This window comes from Mustela lutreola, chromosome 1 (genome assembly GCF_030435805.1).
Source record: "Mustela lutreola isolate mMusLut2 chromosome 1, mMusLut2.pri, whole genome shotgun sequence".
Classification (NCBI taxonomy): Eukaryota; Metazoa; Chordata; class Mammalia; order Carnivora; family Mustelidae; genus Mustela; species Mustela lutreola.
Genome location: NC_081290.1, coordinates 32,741,365 through 32,758,008, shown reverse-complemented (window position 1 = coordinate 32,758,008; position 16,644 = coordinate 32,741,365). Strand labels below are relative to the sequence as shown.

The following is a 16,644-nucleotide window of genomic DNA, read 5'->3' as shown; positions in this document are numbered from 1 at the left end:
TATAGCATCAAATCAGGTGACTGATGGGTTACTAGGAACCACAGGTTACCTCCCATCTAGTCTCACTGGTGGAATGTATATACATCATCCTTCAGGGAAGAGATCCAAACCCGGGATTTTTTTTTTTTTTAACTTATTTATTTGACAGAGAGAGATCACAAGTAGGCAGAGAGGCAGGCAGAGAGAGAGAGGAGGAAGCAGGCTCCCCGCCGAGCGGAGAGCCTGATGTGGGGCTCGATCCCAGGAACATGACCTGAGCTGAAGGCAGAGGCTTTAACCCACTGAGCCACCCAGGTGCCCCCAAACCCGGAATTTTTTTTTTTTTAAAGCAAATCTATTCCATTAGGGGGCATTTTTTTTTTTAATTCTAATTTTTAAGATCCTCAATATCTTCTTTAGTCTGCACCTGAGGCCCATCTTTTCCCAGGGCTCTGCACTGTGATTTTATGTGAAACTACCTTCCACTTGAAATACTGGCACACTAGGCACAATAGCTTACTTCAAGGAAAAAAAAAATGTAAATATGGGTTTACAATTGAAAAAGAACTAGCTCAACCACTATCATAAAATCAGAGATTGTCTTCAATTTACATATTAGAATGATAATAATGAATTTACAATTTGCAAATTCCTGCAGAGCTAAATGTGGCAAAACAACCCAGATGAGGGATACACTGCCCCCAGTGTGTGTGTAGACACGTGCAGAGAGGTATATCAAATGCTTTTAGTTCAAGTATTGAGGAAAAAATAAAAGAAAATGAAGGTTAGTTTAGATGCACAGAAAACCAGGGCATTCTGAGCTTGGCAGTGCTCTGAAGCTTTCAGTAACGGAAGTGGTAAGTGGACACAGTACTGTGTTCATAGAAGGCAAAGCGATGATATCACTTCAGCAGCAAAGGTAAAAAGACAGCAAAAGCTTCCATTGCATTAGCATTTCATCAGTGTCTGCAAATCAGTCTCGGACACAGTGTTTTGAAACACTGCCTTTTGTCTTGTTTACACCCCAGATAATGAATTTTCAAGAAGGCTCCTTTCTTTTTTTTTAAGATTTTTATTTATTTATTTGAGAGAGAGAGTGAGAGAGAGAGCGAGCATGAGAGGGGAGAAGGTCAGAGGGACAAGCAGACTCCCCATGATGCTGGGAGCCCGATGCGGGACTCCGGGATCATGACCTGAGCCGAAGGCAGTCGCTTAACCAACTGAGCCACCCAGGTGCCCAAGAAGGCTCCTTTCATTTCTAGTCTCTTTTTGCTTTTCTGTCTGCATTCGAGTTTCTCCGTGGTAAGAGGTTCGTCCACCCATACAGGCCTCTGGGCTAAGAGGTTTGGGGAGTACAAAGATACACCTATGTAGTCCATGCACACCATCACATGAGAAAAACACGGGGGCCCAGAGAAGCAATCACAGCTCATTGGGAGGAGTGAACCACAATCCTCAAAGGTTCACTCATACTCCCTGGGCTTCTGACCATCAGTTTGCTCTCCCTCAGCAGGAAGGTCCTCAGAGAGCAATATATAGTTTCGCATTGTAAGCCCACTGAACCGTCTACCTAGGCAACTTCTCTGTCTCTAGGACAAGAAATGGCTTGTTTCCATAAGTGCTGATGATAGGCTCAAAAGGTAAAGTTTATGAATTTGTGAGTTAGGTCCCAAATCCATAATTGCATTGATGAAATTGCATAATGATGAAAATGAGGCATCAGATAGTCTACAGTCAAGTGGATGAAAATGTTATAAATGAAATTATGAATTTATATTTTTGAACTCATTAGGGAGTGACAAAAAAAAGACACTCTAGTGCTTCGATGTAAAATGAGGAGACAAATACTAATTTCTCTAAGGAAAGAGGATTAATATTTGAATCTGACAGAAAGGTATCCTCTCACATATTATATGGTCTTGGTAAACATTTATAAAATGAAAATTTAAGTTAAATACTTCAACTGCCTGCCAAAAGATGAATTATCTGTCAAAAAATAGCACCCCCTTCCCACTCCTACATCCATTCTTGTCTCAATTCAGGAAAGCAAATTGAATTTCATTCTGGTCTAACGACAACAGATGGCTTTTGTATTAAGCAATTTCAGTTATCTTACAGCAAACAGTATCCTACTCAAAACATTTCTGTTATCTCTTATTAACTGCAAAACAAAAAGATAACCAACATTCAGCGAGGCAAAGAAAAAAAATACTATTCCCTCAGAAAATAAACTTAAGTATCAAACTAAAAGTCAGAATTTCTTGGATATAGAATTCTTAAGTTTTCTGTTGATTTTAGGATGGCTTTTATAGCTATTAAGTCCTAATGTTTTATTTTTGACCTGAGTTTTATATACTAGGGAAGCTTTCCCTCTTACTTGCCTGTTCATTTTTAGCCATAGAGCTAATCTGGTTAATCCAGGATAAACTGATGAACAGAGAATGATAATCAAGAAATATTTTCTCTAAATAGAAGAAAAAAGGGAGTATTTGGGGAAGTAGGTAAGTACCTGGAATATTGGGAAACCCATCAGTACAAGGTATAGTAGCCTAAAATCATTATAGCTATGATGGTTGCTCTTTAGTTAAACATTATTGATTTCTTGGGGCAAGGCTCGAGGATTAATAACTGCTAGTCCCTGAAGATAGCTCTTGTAGATAGCTACAAGATACATTATGTATCGAAAAAACAGTTACATATTTTTGGTTCAAAAGCTGTTATTAAATATCCTAAGCAACATGGCAACAAATGCAAATGTATTTTTGCATACTGTCCAAAACACCAGTACCAGTAACATCTGGATTTTTTACCCTTTCAATTCCTTTTGTTGTCTCTTCCCACCCAAATTCCTAGAGTTCCTTTGTTCCCCTGGCTACCAATAGCCTCTTACTCTGTTCTCCAACTTCAATCTGGATGGTCATCCTGTCTCTTTTTGGCTTGTAAACCTTCAAGAGCTACTCAGCATACTCAAGAAAAGTTGGAATCTCCTTCAGTTGGGATTCAGGCCCTGGAAAATTTGACCTTGGCTTTCCTTTTTAATTATGTGTTTGCTTCCCTTTGACATGAATCTCCTTTCTTCATCTGACACTCTGGTAATGGTTCAACAAGGCAATTCAGTAGCCTTCTTCATTTCTGTTCAAGATAACCTCTCTTCCCTCTTTCTCACTCAATATATGTGTAAGGTCTTCCCATTTGGATGTCTCTACTCATTCGAAGTGTTCCCTAAGATTGAAGATAAACCTCAAATTACCCCCAAATTTTCTCTCCTTTTAGATCCATACAGGACTTAATATAGGAAGCATTATTTGTCACTTTGAAAAATCTAGAGAGACACTGAGATCAGCTAATCCAAATCTTTCATTTTGATCCGTACAAGATCATATCTTATGCTTTCTCACATGTCCTGTAATAAAGAATCTCAGTAAATATTTAGTTAATTTATTAAGTGATACTTAAATAAATGTACCTTTTTGTATAAAAAAATCAGCAGAAAATCCTTTTAGTGGAGGGCATAAGCAGATGATCCCTTTGGAAGAAAAGCAGGGTATTTGGCAGGTCCCATAAAAATCACAGCAGTATAAAAATACTATTTTTAATCACCAGCTAACTTTGGCAGACAAGGCTGATCCTTATCCTATCAGGGAACTTCAGAGAGGGATGAGATTCTCAGATGGGGCAGGCAAGCTCAGGGATGAGATGAGATGTCTACTTCACATGTTCCTGGCTATTTTTTTTTTACTATTAAGATTTTATTTATTTGTTTGACAGAGATCACAAGTAGGCAGAGAGGGAAGCAGAAAGAGAGAGGGAGAAGCAGGCTCCCTGCTGAGCAGAGAGCCCAATACAGGGCTCAATCCCAGGACCTTGCGATCATGACCTGAGCCAAAGGCAGATGCTTTAACCCACTGAGCCGCCCAGATGCCTTTTTTTTTTTTCTTTCTTAAATCTAAGAGCATTATGGTCTAGTTATGTTCTTGTGCTAGAGGTCATTTTGGTTTTTTCTGTGTCAAAAAGAGACCCACAACAAAAGTGCCATGTCAAAATGTCATGTGTTTCCCAGAAGTTGGCCAGGTTTTTGTTTATTTCTGAGTATATATCATCTGTATGTACAGTATAACACAAAGTACTTCCAACATGCCTTTTAACAAGTAACACCACATCTGGTTGTTTTCTATCAATCTTACCTAGAGTAACATCTATTGATCACCAACAAAATACAGACATCTTGCAGCACTTAACATGTCAAAACATCTGCTGATTTCATGGTCAGTATTTTAGAACACATTGCTATGAGGCACTTAAATGTATTAAAAATGTTTTCTTTTGAAAGTATTACCACTGTAAATCATTCTAATGTGAATTTAAGTGTCATGCTAATAAATTGTACAAAAAAACAAGTTTATCCTGGAACAAGAACTTAAGAGATACACAGTATTTTCAATTTAATTACATTTAATTGAAGTGATTGGTACATATTACTGAATCTGACAGGAGAAATAAAATGTAAAAATCCTACCTTGTGTCTGTTTCTTGTTCACTGCATTATCAGCTTTATGACGTTTCTAAAGTTTAAAAGCAAAAACAGAAACTGTGAAAAAGTGGATGAGATTAATGAAACAAAGTAGCAGCTACAACAAGAAAGGTTTCTTTCAACGTATGTTTCTCAAAAACTTTTGCCTTCAGATCCATATCAATTTTATAAGCATGCTGCGGTGGGGTGATAAGAAGAATTAGAGGGTATGTGGGAATTTTGAAATTAAAAACACGATCTATAGCATCGTCATACAGTTCTCCTCTTCTGGGAGCACAGCTGTGCAGTCCGCGGAAGATCGTACATTATGATACAGGTTAAGATTAAAATTTTAATGTAATGGGAAAGGCTGATTTAGATTTTTACTTAAATAATTCACTTAAAAAAGACTGCCCAAGAGAATTATCTGTAACAACTACCGTTTAATAGTGGCACTGAAATATTGTCAGCTCTTATGAAATTCATTATCTAATTAGGGTGAGTACATCCTCCATAATTTAATGACATGTTGATGTGTCACTGACTAGAAACAAACACATATACCATTTGCATAAAGCCTCTTCCATCCACTGCTTCTCAATGGTCCCTTTTCCCCATCATAAACCACGGAATCACATGATCCTATCTCCTTCCACCAAAAGGCACCAAAAAAATTAAATGCTAAACAGAGGAGTTGGCCTAAGTCTAGATGGGTGAGTCTGAAGAGTCACATAAGCCAAGGTTTTAGAACAGAGAGCAAAAGAAACAAAAGGTCAGAGAAGGGAGAGAATTTGAGCGGCCAGGGGAAGCGATCTCGTCTACAGTTCAACTAGAGGTTTTCCATGGCTTCTGTCTAACCTTACAGCATCAAGTGTAACACACCAGCCTCTGTTGACATTACAGAAAAGTGCTGAGTATAACTAACTATGAACTCAAAAATCCTATCCTTAAAGCTCAAGGTCAGATTTACCTGCATAGACTTGGAATAGTTACTTTTACTTTTACTTGCATAGTTAGGTTGGAATGAATGTGAAACAAAGGAGTGCCTAATTTTTCCATTTGAGAAAAAATATGGTTTTTGGAATCACAGGGCAAATATGGCCATACTCTCCGAGAGGGAAGGCCGGAGTTGTGGATTAGCGCTCCTTCCCAAAGAGCACCACTCAGGAGGACTGTCCTAATAGCTGGCAGTGTGAACTCAGTTCCCACAAACAATCAGCCATTGAACTGCAGAAAATGCAAATGGGGCATTCAAAATGCCTCTATGGCAGGCCTGTAGAAAATAATTCTTGCCACATCCAGAAGCAGGGACACACTACAATTCTTTCTCAGAGCAAAAAACTCACTAATAAAACTGCAAAAATGTACACTTTCATTAAGCAAACTATTGCTCCCAGAAGTAAGCTTATGATTTACCAGCAAATGTTCTTCAATGAATTTTTAAAGTTTAAATTTGGAGCATCAGTAGAGAATATTTTATAATTGATGAAACTCTCAAATACTTAACTCTTTTTTATTCGTAAAGATCTATGGAAAACTAGAAAGTAACCCAAAATAAATTTTGATTCCAAAATAATGGTTCAAAGCAAATTTAGGTATTTGAAAGAGGTGCAAGTATTTCCAAAACAATGCACACTTGTGACAGAAAATAGTTAAGACTTCTAACTGATGGAGGCAAAGAAAAGTGAATTAATGAAACATTCCACTTAATCAGGAAACTTAATCATTGTGAAACCCAAGGAGATCCTGAACATTATTTTCCATCTACAGAGAATTCTTGTACAGGTGCATCTCTTTCCTTAGCCTTCCCGCCACAGGATGAATTAGGTCGCTCGTCGGGAAATGCTTGTGTTGAATATATATAAGGATCCATCTAGATAAGCAGATTCTAATCTTACAACTATTAAAAAAAAAAAAAAAAGAATCTCTCAATCCCAAACCAATTATCACTCCTTCTAAAATGGACACTTCAGGAAACAATACAGTTATTCCATGAGTTCAAATATCTCCACTGTCCTAGAGTGAGAATTCATTTCCTATCACTGAGGCCTGGTGAATTACTTGGTCTTATCAATATTTAATTGGCAGTGCACCAATAAAGTGTCCTGTGTAAATAGTGCCATGAACTTTAGAATACTGAGGTATGTAATGTTGACCACTTCCTCCTGGGAACCCTTCCCCCACACTTCTAAGTGTTTCTTATCTTATCCTTGCCCCGGTGTTCCACTGTACCTTGGTCCCTTCTTCATCTCCTATCTCGTTATACAGGGATAGAATTCCTCAAGGCTTACTCCCTGGCCCTCTTTGCTTCTTACTCTGTACTCTCTTCCCAGCTCAGCTCATCCGGACCTGCAGTTTCACTTGTAACTGATACATCAATAGATAGCAGCCAAGGCTCTCATCTGAGCTCCAGAGAGTTACATACTATAGCCTCCTTGACATCTCCCTCTGGCAATCTCAAAGGCATCTCCAGCTAGGTCCACAAGGCAAACTAAGACTTTAACCCCCAAGCCTTCGTCCTTGTTCTCAGACATGGAGCCATACGCCATCTACTTGCACAAACCAGGAACTCGAGAGTCATCCTGGCATCTTCTCCTCTCTCTCACTCCCATCGAATCCTTCTTCATTCACTAATATTTACAGAACACCATGAGCCAGGTCCTGTTACTATTGGTGAGGATATAGCCATGAACAAGAGACAAAACTCTTGCTCTTTATGGAACTTACATTCTAGTGGTTGGAGAGAGAACGTGAGTCAAAGAAGTAGGGTATGCAGCATGTTGGATGGTGAAAAGTCTTATCAATTCTTTTCTTAAAGCAATATTGAATTCATTTCTCTATGTTGCTTTATCTGCAATGCTACCTGGTCTAAATCTCCCCATTTTTTAAATACTAGCTACTAAAATATTCCTCTAACTAGTGTATTCACATCCTGTTCTTTCCAACCCGTTTTCTAAATTTATTCGAAAGGACTTTGGATGATGATAATACAGTTAACATTTATTCATCACTTACTAGAACTAGGTACTGTTCTAAGGACTTCAGTGAATTATTTAATTCTTACAAGAGCTAGTGTGTTTACTTGATTAATGTCTGTCTCCCCTACTCGACTGCAAGCTCCAACCTGCCTTCTTTTACTCACTCATCTCTTCCTCATCTTTGGTCTCTGAACACCATGGACTTTCAAAAATTATGTTTGTTTTTCTTTTTTGAAGAATTAAGTTAACAAGTGTATAGTAAAGAAGGCATGTTTTTCATGGTGAATATTATCAATTTAACAACCAATCTTGACCCTTACCATAAGAGTTGGCATCACATGAAAAAATGATCAACATCATTAGCCATCAGGGAAATTCAAATCAAAACCACATTGAGATTCCGCCTTATACCAGTTAGAATGGCCAAAACTGATAAGGCAGGAAACAACGAATGTTGGAGATGATGTGCAGAAAGGGGAACCCTCTTACACTGTTGGTGGGGATGCAAGTTGGTACAGCCGCTTTGGAAAACAGTGTGGAGTTTCCTCAAGAAGTCAAAAATAGAGCTATCCTATGACCCAGCAATTGCACTACTGGATATTTACCCCAATGATACAGATGTAGTGAAAAGAAGGGGCTCATGTACCCCATGTTCATTGCAGCCAAGTCCACAATAGCCAAACTGCAGAAGGAGTCAAGATGTCCTTCAACAGAGAAATGGATAAAGATGTGGTCTATATATACAACGGAATATTACTCAGCCATTAGAACGGATGAATATCCCCCTTTTCATCGACACGGATGGGACTGGAGGGGATTATGCTGAGTGAAATAAGTCAAGAAAGAAAGACAATTATCATATGGTTTCACTCATATGTGGAACATAAGGAATAACACAGAGGACATTAGGAGAAGGAAGTGAAAAATGAGGTGGAGGGAATCAGAGGGGAAGACAAACGAGAGATTACGGACTATGGCAAATAAACTGAGGGTTTCAGAGGGGCAGGGGGGGGATGGGTGAGCCTGGAGATGGGTATTAAGGAGGGCATGTACTGCACGGAGCACTGGGTGTTATAAACAAACAATGAATCATTTATTCTATCTATCTATTTATTTATTTATAGATTTTATTTATTTATTTGACAGAGAGAGAGAGAGAGAGATCTCAAGTAGGCAGAGAGGCAGGCAGAGAGAGAAGGGGAAGCAGTCTCCCCACTGAGCAGAGAGCGTAATATGCGGCTCAATCCCAGGACCCTGAGATCATGACCTGAGCTGAAGGCAGAGGCTTAACCCACTGAGCCACCCAGGGGCCCCTAAGAGTTTGTTTAAAACAACAACAACAACAACAACAACAACAACAACAACAAAGTCTAGGATATCACTTTATTTACCATTTGTTTTCATAGAGAGGGGTATTAAAACCATAGCTAGAGAAAAAGAAAGGGAAAAAAGAAAAAGACAGGGAAAAAGAAAAAAGACAGGACCGGCAGCTGAGAGCAGCGATAATAACATGGAGTTCTAGAACCAAACTGCCTTGTTTTGAATTCTCATAGCACCAGTAATTAACTGTGAGACCCTGGGCAAGTTACCTTGCTCCTCTGTGCCTCCTCTCCCTTATCTATAAAATGGGGATAATACCAGCAATCCTTTAGAGAGTGGCTGGAAGACTTAGTAGATGTCAAGGATGTAAATCAAGTACAGGGATCCCAGAAACTCAACAGATGTGAGTCATGCCATTGCGGGTGGCCACGATACAGAAAAAGAGCCCTGGAGGAGATGGAATCTGATCCCGACCATTTCTCCGACACGTTTCATGACCTCTCTCAGCCCCAGCTTCCTTACCTTTAAAATGGGATTAATATCCAGCTTATAATGTTATTGAAGAAAAATATTTGTAAAACCACAGCACAATGTCTAGTAAATAATACGCACTTAACCAAAACTATGTCAAAGAAAGAAAAGAGAGCACATAAGGCGAACAAAGAGACAAATTACAGGAAAGACCGAGCCTTATGGATTGAGAGATCCAAGCGCAATTTAAAGGATGGTCAGTCTGTGTGGAACAATATAGGTAAAAAAGAGGGTCCCTTAAATTTTCTGCTCGTGGTCCCCATCAAGCATGTCATCTCCGATGAAGAGGATGGTGATGTTTTACACAAAAGCACACGGACATACAACCTCTGTCTGTTAGCCACTTGAATGTTTTGGATGATCTAAATGGACACTTGACCCTTTTCAATTTGATTCTCCACAGAAATAATATAAATATTTGTGCAACTTTAAACTGGAGCTTCCTAGAGAATGTCTCAGACCTTCCTCGCCTTACTGTCTGACTTGCCTAAGACTCAACAGAAGGTCATTTCAGATAGGTCTAAGGCTCCACAGAAGGTCATTTCAGATAGGCCAAGTATTTAAAGAGCATAGAAAAAAAAATTGGCTTCCTCAAGAAGGGAGTTAAAATAACAGTAAAAGAGAGGAAAAAGAAAAGTCTGAATTTAGTTGGGGGAACTTATTTTATGAACAGGAAATTGACTTCCCCTTTTCTCAGCTACTAGAGTGTAATAAAAATAGCAAATGTCATTACTTTCTTTCAGTAAGATAAAAGGAAGCTTAGAACTACTAAAGATGAAAAGGAATCAGTGGCATTTAAAGTAAAAAACGTGCATATGAATTAAAAATAAAACCTACGTTATAAGACCCTTTGCATTGAGATAATTTGGACATAACTATGTTTAACTTGAAATAATGTTCAAATTGAACATTGGGCATGAATGAAAATAATGGTCAGATACAGTTTTCTCTCCAAGCCAGTTATTGCTTTTAATATAATTTCTTTTGTTACTAAACTACCAAGGCAGAGAACACTCTGCCAAGCATTCTGTCACAGTAATCCTGTAGAATCTAAGAGCAATGGACTCCAGAGCGTATTCTATATGTCTTTAAGTTGAACGGGCATTTTAAACAACTTGTGTTGAGCGTTAAACTTAAAGAGAAACTAATATTTTAAGATATGCATATAAAATTAGTCATATATATTTATGAAAAAATGAAGCACTTACAATATCCTCTATGATCTCTTTGATAGCTGCCACAGCTAAAATAAATAAGAGAGGAACCAGGGTTGTGTAGCGACCTGTTGGGGATACATCAGGTATTTGCTATTTGGGGGAAGAAAAAAAAAGAAATCCAGTGAGAACTAGTAAGTTTATAATACGTATAAAAACAACCAAGTCTTAGTGCCTCTTAAACTACACTTCAGTGCTTTTACTACTGCTGTCCGACTAACACAGAGGGGGGCAGTTTGTGGAAGAGGGTAGGAGCTCGCTTCAGGACAAGCTGTCCTGTGCACGACTAACACCTACAGAGGGGAGTTAGGTAAATACCATATAATCATTAAAAATGATATTCTAAAAACACACCGAATCACCTGGGAAAATATCCACACATTTTCACATGGTTAAAGTAGAATACAAAACATATGTATTCTCTGATCTTCCTTTTTGTAAGCTAAGTCAGTAAACAATATGTGGGGGGAAGGGAGAGACCAGGAAGATAGACACTGTGAGGGTTAAGAGTAGTTGCCTCTGAGTGGCAGAAAAATAGTTGCTTTAATTTTTTTTCTTCAGGCCTCTTTGTTGGGTTTTCTAATGATTTTTACAATGAACGTGTGTTTTTTTAATAAAATGAAACTTTGTTTTCCTGAAGACTACTAACGCAAATACAAGAAGAAACTAGTTTTAAAATGGAAATTCTTATACCTTAAGGTTCGGAACAGTTACTTAAAATAAATTAATGTTTCATTAATATTTTAATTGATATTTAATAAAATCAATAAATTAATGTTAATATGGGGGGAAAGTCCCATTCCCCTTTACCATCAAATTTCATTCCTGTCATAGCAAATTTACCGAATGTTTAAAATAAGCTGATAAAAGTGAATCAAATGTCAGGGGAATTCTGACATTGCTTGCAGCAGGACCTGGAAATTTCCACCCAAACCAGCTTGTGTCTCTGTGTTTAGATAAGCTTTGCAAGATTGGTCACCGGCTTAACAAAAACATTTATTAATATCTGAACATTTGACTTTGAGTTAAATTTTATAACGTGACTTTACCTGAAGCAGTGCAATAAAGAGAAAAAATGAGTTAGCAGCTCTTCTGAACTGAGAGTAGAGAAATCTTGGAAGGAATGTGATTATGTTGTATTTTGCAGTGCTAGAAAACAAAATGAAAAGTAGCATAAAACTTAATTACCCCATAATTAGCACCCACATTTACAAAATTCTATCATCATCATACAAAATATTAGATGAACATCTGCCCTTTGTTTCAAATTGGGAGAATATTACAAATGGTCATTAACCTAAATGAAATGAGTGAAAAGAACTGTCAAATTAAATAGTAAGAGTTTCATTTTCTGCACAATATCTTTTGTTCTCTCTTCGGCCAATCATCCTTTTTTAAGATACTAAGAGTAGCTTACAAAGAAGAGCAACTTTAGTTAGGCCAGTCTAAAATAAATAAATTTTAAAACTCTTACAAAAAATTGAATTTGAGTAAGACCAGGAACTTAAACAGAGATGTGTTCGCTGGATAATGTCAGGAAAATGAGAAGTTTTCTAGGGTTCTGTTCAAATTTTCTTCAAGGTCTCTCCAGGAACTAGGCTAGGACTCTACACCAAACATACCAGCTATGTCCACAATCAGTATGATATCATCATTTAGGTCTTGAAAACATCCAGTCTTTTTCTTATTTAAATAGAAGATTACATGAGTTGCTAATTGTGAAGCTGGATGATAGTACAAGGGGGGTTGTTGTGCTATTTTTAATGCTTTCCACAAAAAGCTTTAAAAAAAAAATAGGAGATTACAGGAATGCATACCACATTCCCAAACCGAGAAAGTTACTCTAGAATGTGAAGTTGTAAATATTAATTTTAAATGGTCATTTCTCAAATCCAGGAATTCTGCCTCTGGAGAAACACTGGGCTAGGATAATGGGTAAGAGGTGTTCATGTTCACTCCAGTCCAGAGGCCACTTAGTGAACAGTACTTGCAACAGCGACACTTTTTATACTATTGTTGGAAGGAAAATGTAACACTCAAGCAATTCTCAGAGTCCTCTTTCTCAACACCATACTCAATTTTACAACTGTCAAAAGCCAACATTTAAAGACTATTAAACAAAAAAGAGTTCTTGGTAAAGAACTGCAAAGACCTCTTCTAAAATGTTAAAACTTGTTGGCCAAAAACAATAACTCATCAGTCTATTAACAGGTTTGAGACAAAGGTATTGATCTATAATCAGCTTTCACTGTTGGGTCACTACATAGAGAATTGGTAGAGTATGGCTGTTTATCCTTTCTGCTCCTTCTAGCTTCCAGATTCTTATTCACATCTCCTTATTGGCTAGAAGTTCGAAAAACCAGCCGAGTCACACCACCTTCAATAAACCAAACTGTAACTGATTAAACTCAACACTCTCTGTAAGCATTTTTGTTTTGGCCAGAGAGAGGAGATGGCCAGTTGAGTTCGACTGTGATAGCTGGTCCCACAGAGATCTTCAGTAGTTCCTACCTGACATGATTATTGCAGAATTTTGTCAGCTGGGGATGGTTGATGAATATAGTCCGTACTTCCTCCTGGTCAGCCAGTGAAGTCTTCTCTGAGACGTCATCAGTCTTCTCATAACCTTAAAGAGAGACAGTCTTCTTAGTAAGAAATGTTTCATGTTATTATCGAGACAAAAACATACTTCATAACTACTTGAGAGTCTAAAATATGTTAAAAGCTACATGCTTCCCCGATTGATGAGCTCACTTCTTTTAGAATAAAAAGAGGAAAATACCCACATCTCCTATTTCTACTAAATTTGAAAGGCAGCATTTAATAGTCATGTAAAAACTGACCATTTCAAACACGGTAACATCACTTTGCAATTTTTACTCATCATTCCCCCATAAATGTTTGACTTCCTTCCTTCCATTATGTGAGAATACATCTGAAAGTGACAAGAAATTTTAAACTAGTTTCCATTACAGTTTTAGACAAGACTAGTAAGAGAGGGTAATTTAAAATACTTTTTTTTAAAACTTAAGTATACACATTTAATACCCCTCTGGTGTTTCTCCCCGACTCCCCCCTTTTTGGTGAAGACAGAAAAAAAGACAAACATTAAGGTTTACATAGGCAACCATTGTGCTATGGTATGATCACAACTCACTGTGATCATCTTACTCTTTCCACTAATGACAATTTATGTTCACAGTGAGTTTTAAATTTCTTGAGACCATTTCAAGTCACCTCAGGATGGTTCTAACAATGCAATAGATTCCAGCAATTTCAATGTGGTAACATCTTGTCACCATATTGAGAACACTTTTTTCAAAACACAAGTTCCAGAAGAACGGGGGAAAAAATGTAAACTGCTTATTTTTACTATCTAGTGAGAATTAAGTCAGACTAGATTAAATTAGTCTTTACCCCTTTCCTAGAAAGGGCCGCCAACAGTACTCCGTATTAGATACCCATTTTTCTTCTCTTCTTTATCTAGCCAAGCCAACCCCTCCCCTAAGACCTGTTGAACTACTGAACATTTCATCTGAAGTGTTCTACAATGCTAAGACAGTGAGCTTTCTCTGTATTGCCACAGCCCTCTGCACTTGCCCTTCTCCCCAGCAAAACACTTATCTGAAGGACTTATTACTGACTGCCTGCTTATGAGTCTGTCTCTCCCTACCAGAATGGGCATTCCCTGAGGCCACAGATGCTGTGTTACTCATCTTCCTAACACCAGTACCAACAAACAGCAGGTACTCAATAAATGTTTGCTGAATATCAAATGACAAAGGAGTAGTTATTTGGCCATTTGGGTTTTTTTTTCCCCTGAGGGCAAGCAAATTTTTCTCCACCCATTGATAAGAACACTAATGTCAGCCAAGTGCTGGTAACAAACTGTACAAGGAAAGCTTGTCTGCGGGGTTTTTTTGCTCTATAAAACCAGAAAATGATTCAGGCTTTCTACAAAGGTGGGGAACATGAGTATGGGGACCAATGTCATGTGTGCAGGGGAATTCACAGGGGGCAACAAAGGGCAAGGTAAAGACAGGTGAGATGTGCTGAAAAGCACACAGGCCTGATCTCGGGAGAACGCTCACGCTTGTGCTGAAGTCTGGAACACATCCTCTGGTTGGCAGCAAGCCAGCCACTGAGAGCTTTCCAAGTAGAGAGGCTCAGAGTGAGAACGGTCACCCCAGAAGCCACGTGGCTCCAAATTAAGTACTGTCCTATCCATTTTACAGTTTTAGGCACATTAGCAGCTTTGCCTATGGTCACATGGTGAATAGTTCTCTCTCACTATCATGTTTTAGATACAAACTTTCCCTCTAGTTTCATAGAATCAAAAAAATTTTTTAAAGATTTTATTTATTTATTTGGCAGACAGAGATCACAAGTAGGCAGAGAGGCTGGCAAGAGGTGGGGGGAAACAGGCTCCCTGCTGAGCAGAGAGCCTGACTCGGGGCTCGATCCCAGGACCCTGAGATCATGATCTGAGCTGAAGGCAGAGGCTTTAACCCACTGAGCCACCCAGGCGCCCCTAGAATCAAAATTTTTAATCTAGAGTGCTAGAGACTGGATATTTGCGTCTTCTCAAAAGCCATCGGTAAACATGTAATCCCCAAATTGGTGGTATGAGGAGGTGGGGCATTTGGAAGGTGATCAGGTCATGAAGTGGAGGCCTCATAAATAAAGACCAGTGTCCTTACAAAAGGGAGCGAGAGAGATCGCTTGTCCCTTTCACCATGTGAGGACACGGCGCGAAGACGGTCAGTAACCAGGAAGGGAGCCCTCGCCAGACAGTGAATCTGCTGGTGCCTTGATCTTGGACTTCCCAGGCTCCAGAACCGTGAGTACTACATCCCTGTCGTCCATACACCACCCAGTCTATGGTATTGTTACAGCAGCTTGAACAAACTAAGATATGGAACACGAGATAGGATATACATTTTAAAAAATTCTTAAAAATCTTTTATGAGATTTTCCTTAATGACAGCACAAAAATCATAATGTCCTATTTCTGGCACCTCAACCTGACAGAGATCCTCAGGAAAAACCAATTCTCAACTCTGTTCTGAGGCCCTCAGATTGTATTTACTTTATGTGGCTGGACTTTTGAGGGCCTGGCCCTTGGAGGTTCTTAGCTGAAGAGTTAGGTGTCACTCCATATCCATTTATATTGAGGTCTCAAAAGCTACCAAAGGTGGCACTGGACATCACTTCTCCCCCTCGCACATTACTTCTTTTCAGGAATATCTATGAAGCAAAGGAATCTCCTGGGACAAAGGGAATGGAATCAACCCCTGAATGGGAGAGTAATTAAAACAATCCCAGTAGACTACGAACGTCCTAACCAGGTCTGAATAAGAAACCTCTAAAGGAAAAACTCACCAAAGTCAGGAGGGAAGTCTACAGTGACCTGTTCTCATCCAGTAGGGGGGTTGGATGGTTCTAAGCATAGAATATTACGGATGCCACAGGCCTTCTTCCTTCGGGCACTACCGAAGGAAAGCCTTGGAAAGATGGTGCACGTGAAGCTGAGCACACGAAGCAGAACCTGTGGGACCTAAGCAGCGGGATACCCTGAGCAGGAATGACACAGGAGGAGGGAGGGAGATCGGCACTGAAAGCAGGGGGGCAGGTGCTCAGCCAGTGGGAGCCGGTAGTCACCCCTGCCCTGCTTCCCTCGGGGCTCCAGGGAGCCTGGATCCTCCATCATCAGTAACAAAGACACCCTGTAGGCACCTGAGGCCCACTCCCAGGACACCGAAGGCCGGACATTGCAGGTACCGCCTTGTGTATGCCCCCGAATTGCTTTTATTCCCAGTGGTAGGGAGTGGGCTCAGAGTGAGCCGGCATAGCAACCTGAGAAGAAGCTGAGAGAATGCACCTGATCTCATAGGTCCCAGGAATAACCCTTGAAGGTGTCTGGGGAAAAGACTAGCATTCTTACTAATTTGGAATGGGAAAGTTTGTTGACTATTCTGATGAGAGCCTTCAATGGACTCCTGTCTTCTGTTGTAGAAATAGACAGGTTAGTTCTGGACCTATGGGTAACACATCAATCCAAACTCCCTCAACATCTTGTGAACTAACACACCGGGAGATGACAAGTCTAACA

At 39.2% G+C, this 16,644-nt stretch overlaps 1 protein-coding gene across 4 annotated transcripts in view; it reads right to left on the bottom strand.

The window, feature by feature from the left end:
* The window catches only part of ATP8A1 (ATPase phospholipid transporting 8A1), a 241,269-nt gene that overhangs the window by 191,703 nt on the left and 32,922 nt on the right, over window positions 1–16,644 (bottom strand). For 3 of the 4 annotated variants that reach the window (XM_059162405.1, XM_059162398.1, XM_059162414.1), the window contains exons 2-5: window positions 13,044–13,158; window positions 11,582–11,681; window positions 10,527–10,625; window positions 4,496–4,541 (exon numbers count right to left, since the gene is read on the bottom strand). In XM_059162405.1, coding sequence (XP_059018388.1) covers window positions 4,496–4,541; window positions 10,527–10,625; window positions 11,582–11,681; window positions 13,044–13,158 — 360 coding nt within the window. Of the gene's footprint in view, window positions 1–4,495; window positions 4,542–10,526; window positions 10,626–11,581; window positions 11,682–13,043; window positions 13,159–16,644 lie in introns of those variants that run through there. The other variant, XM_059162424.1, reaches the window with a different exon arrangement.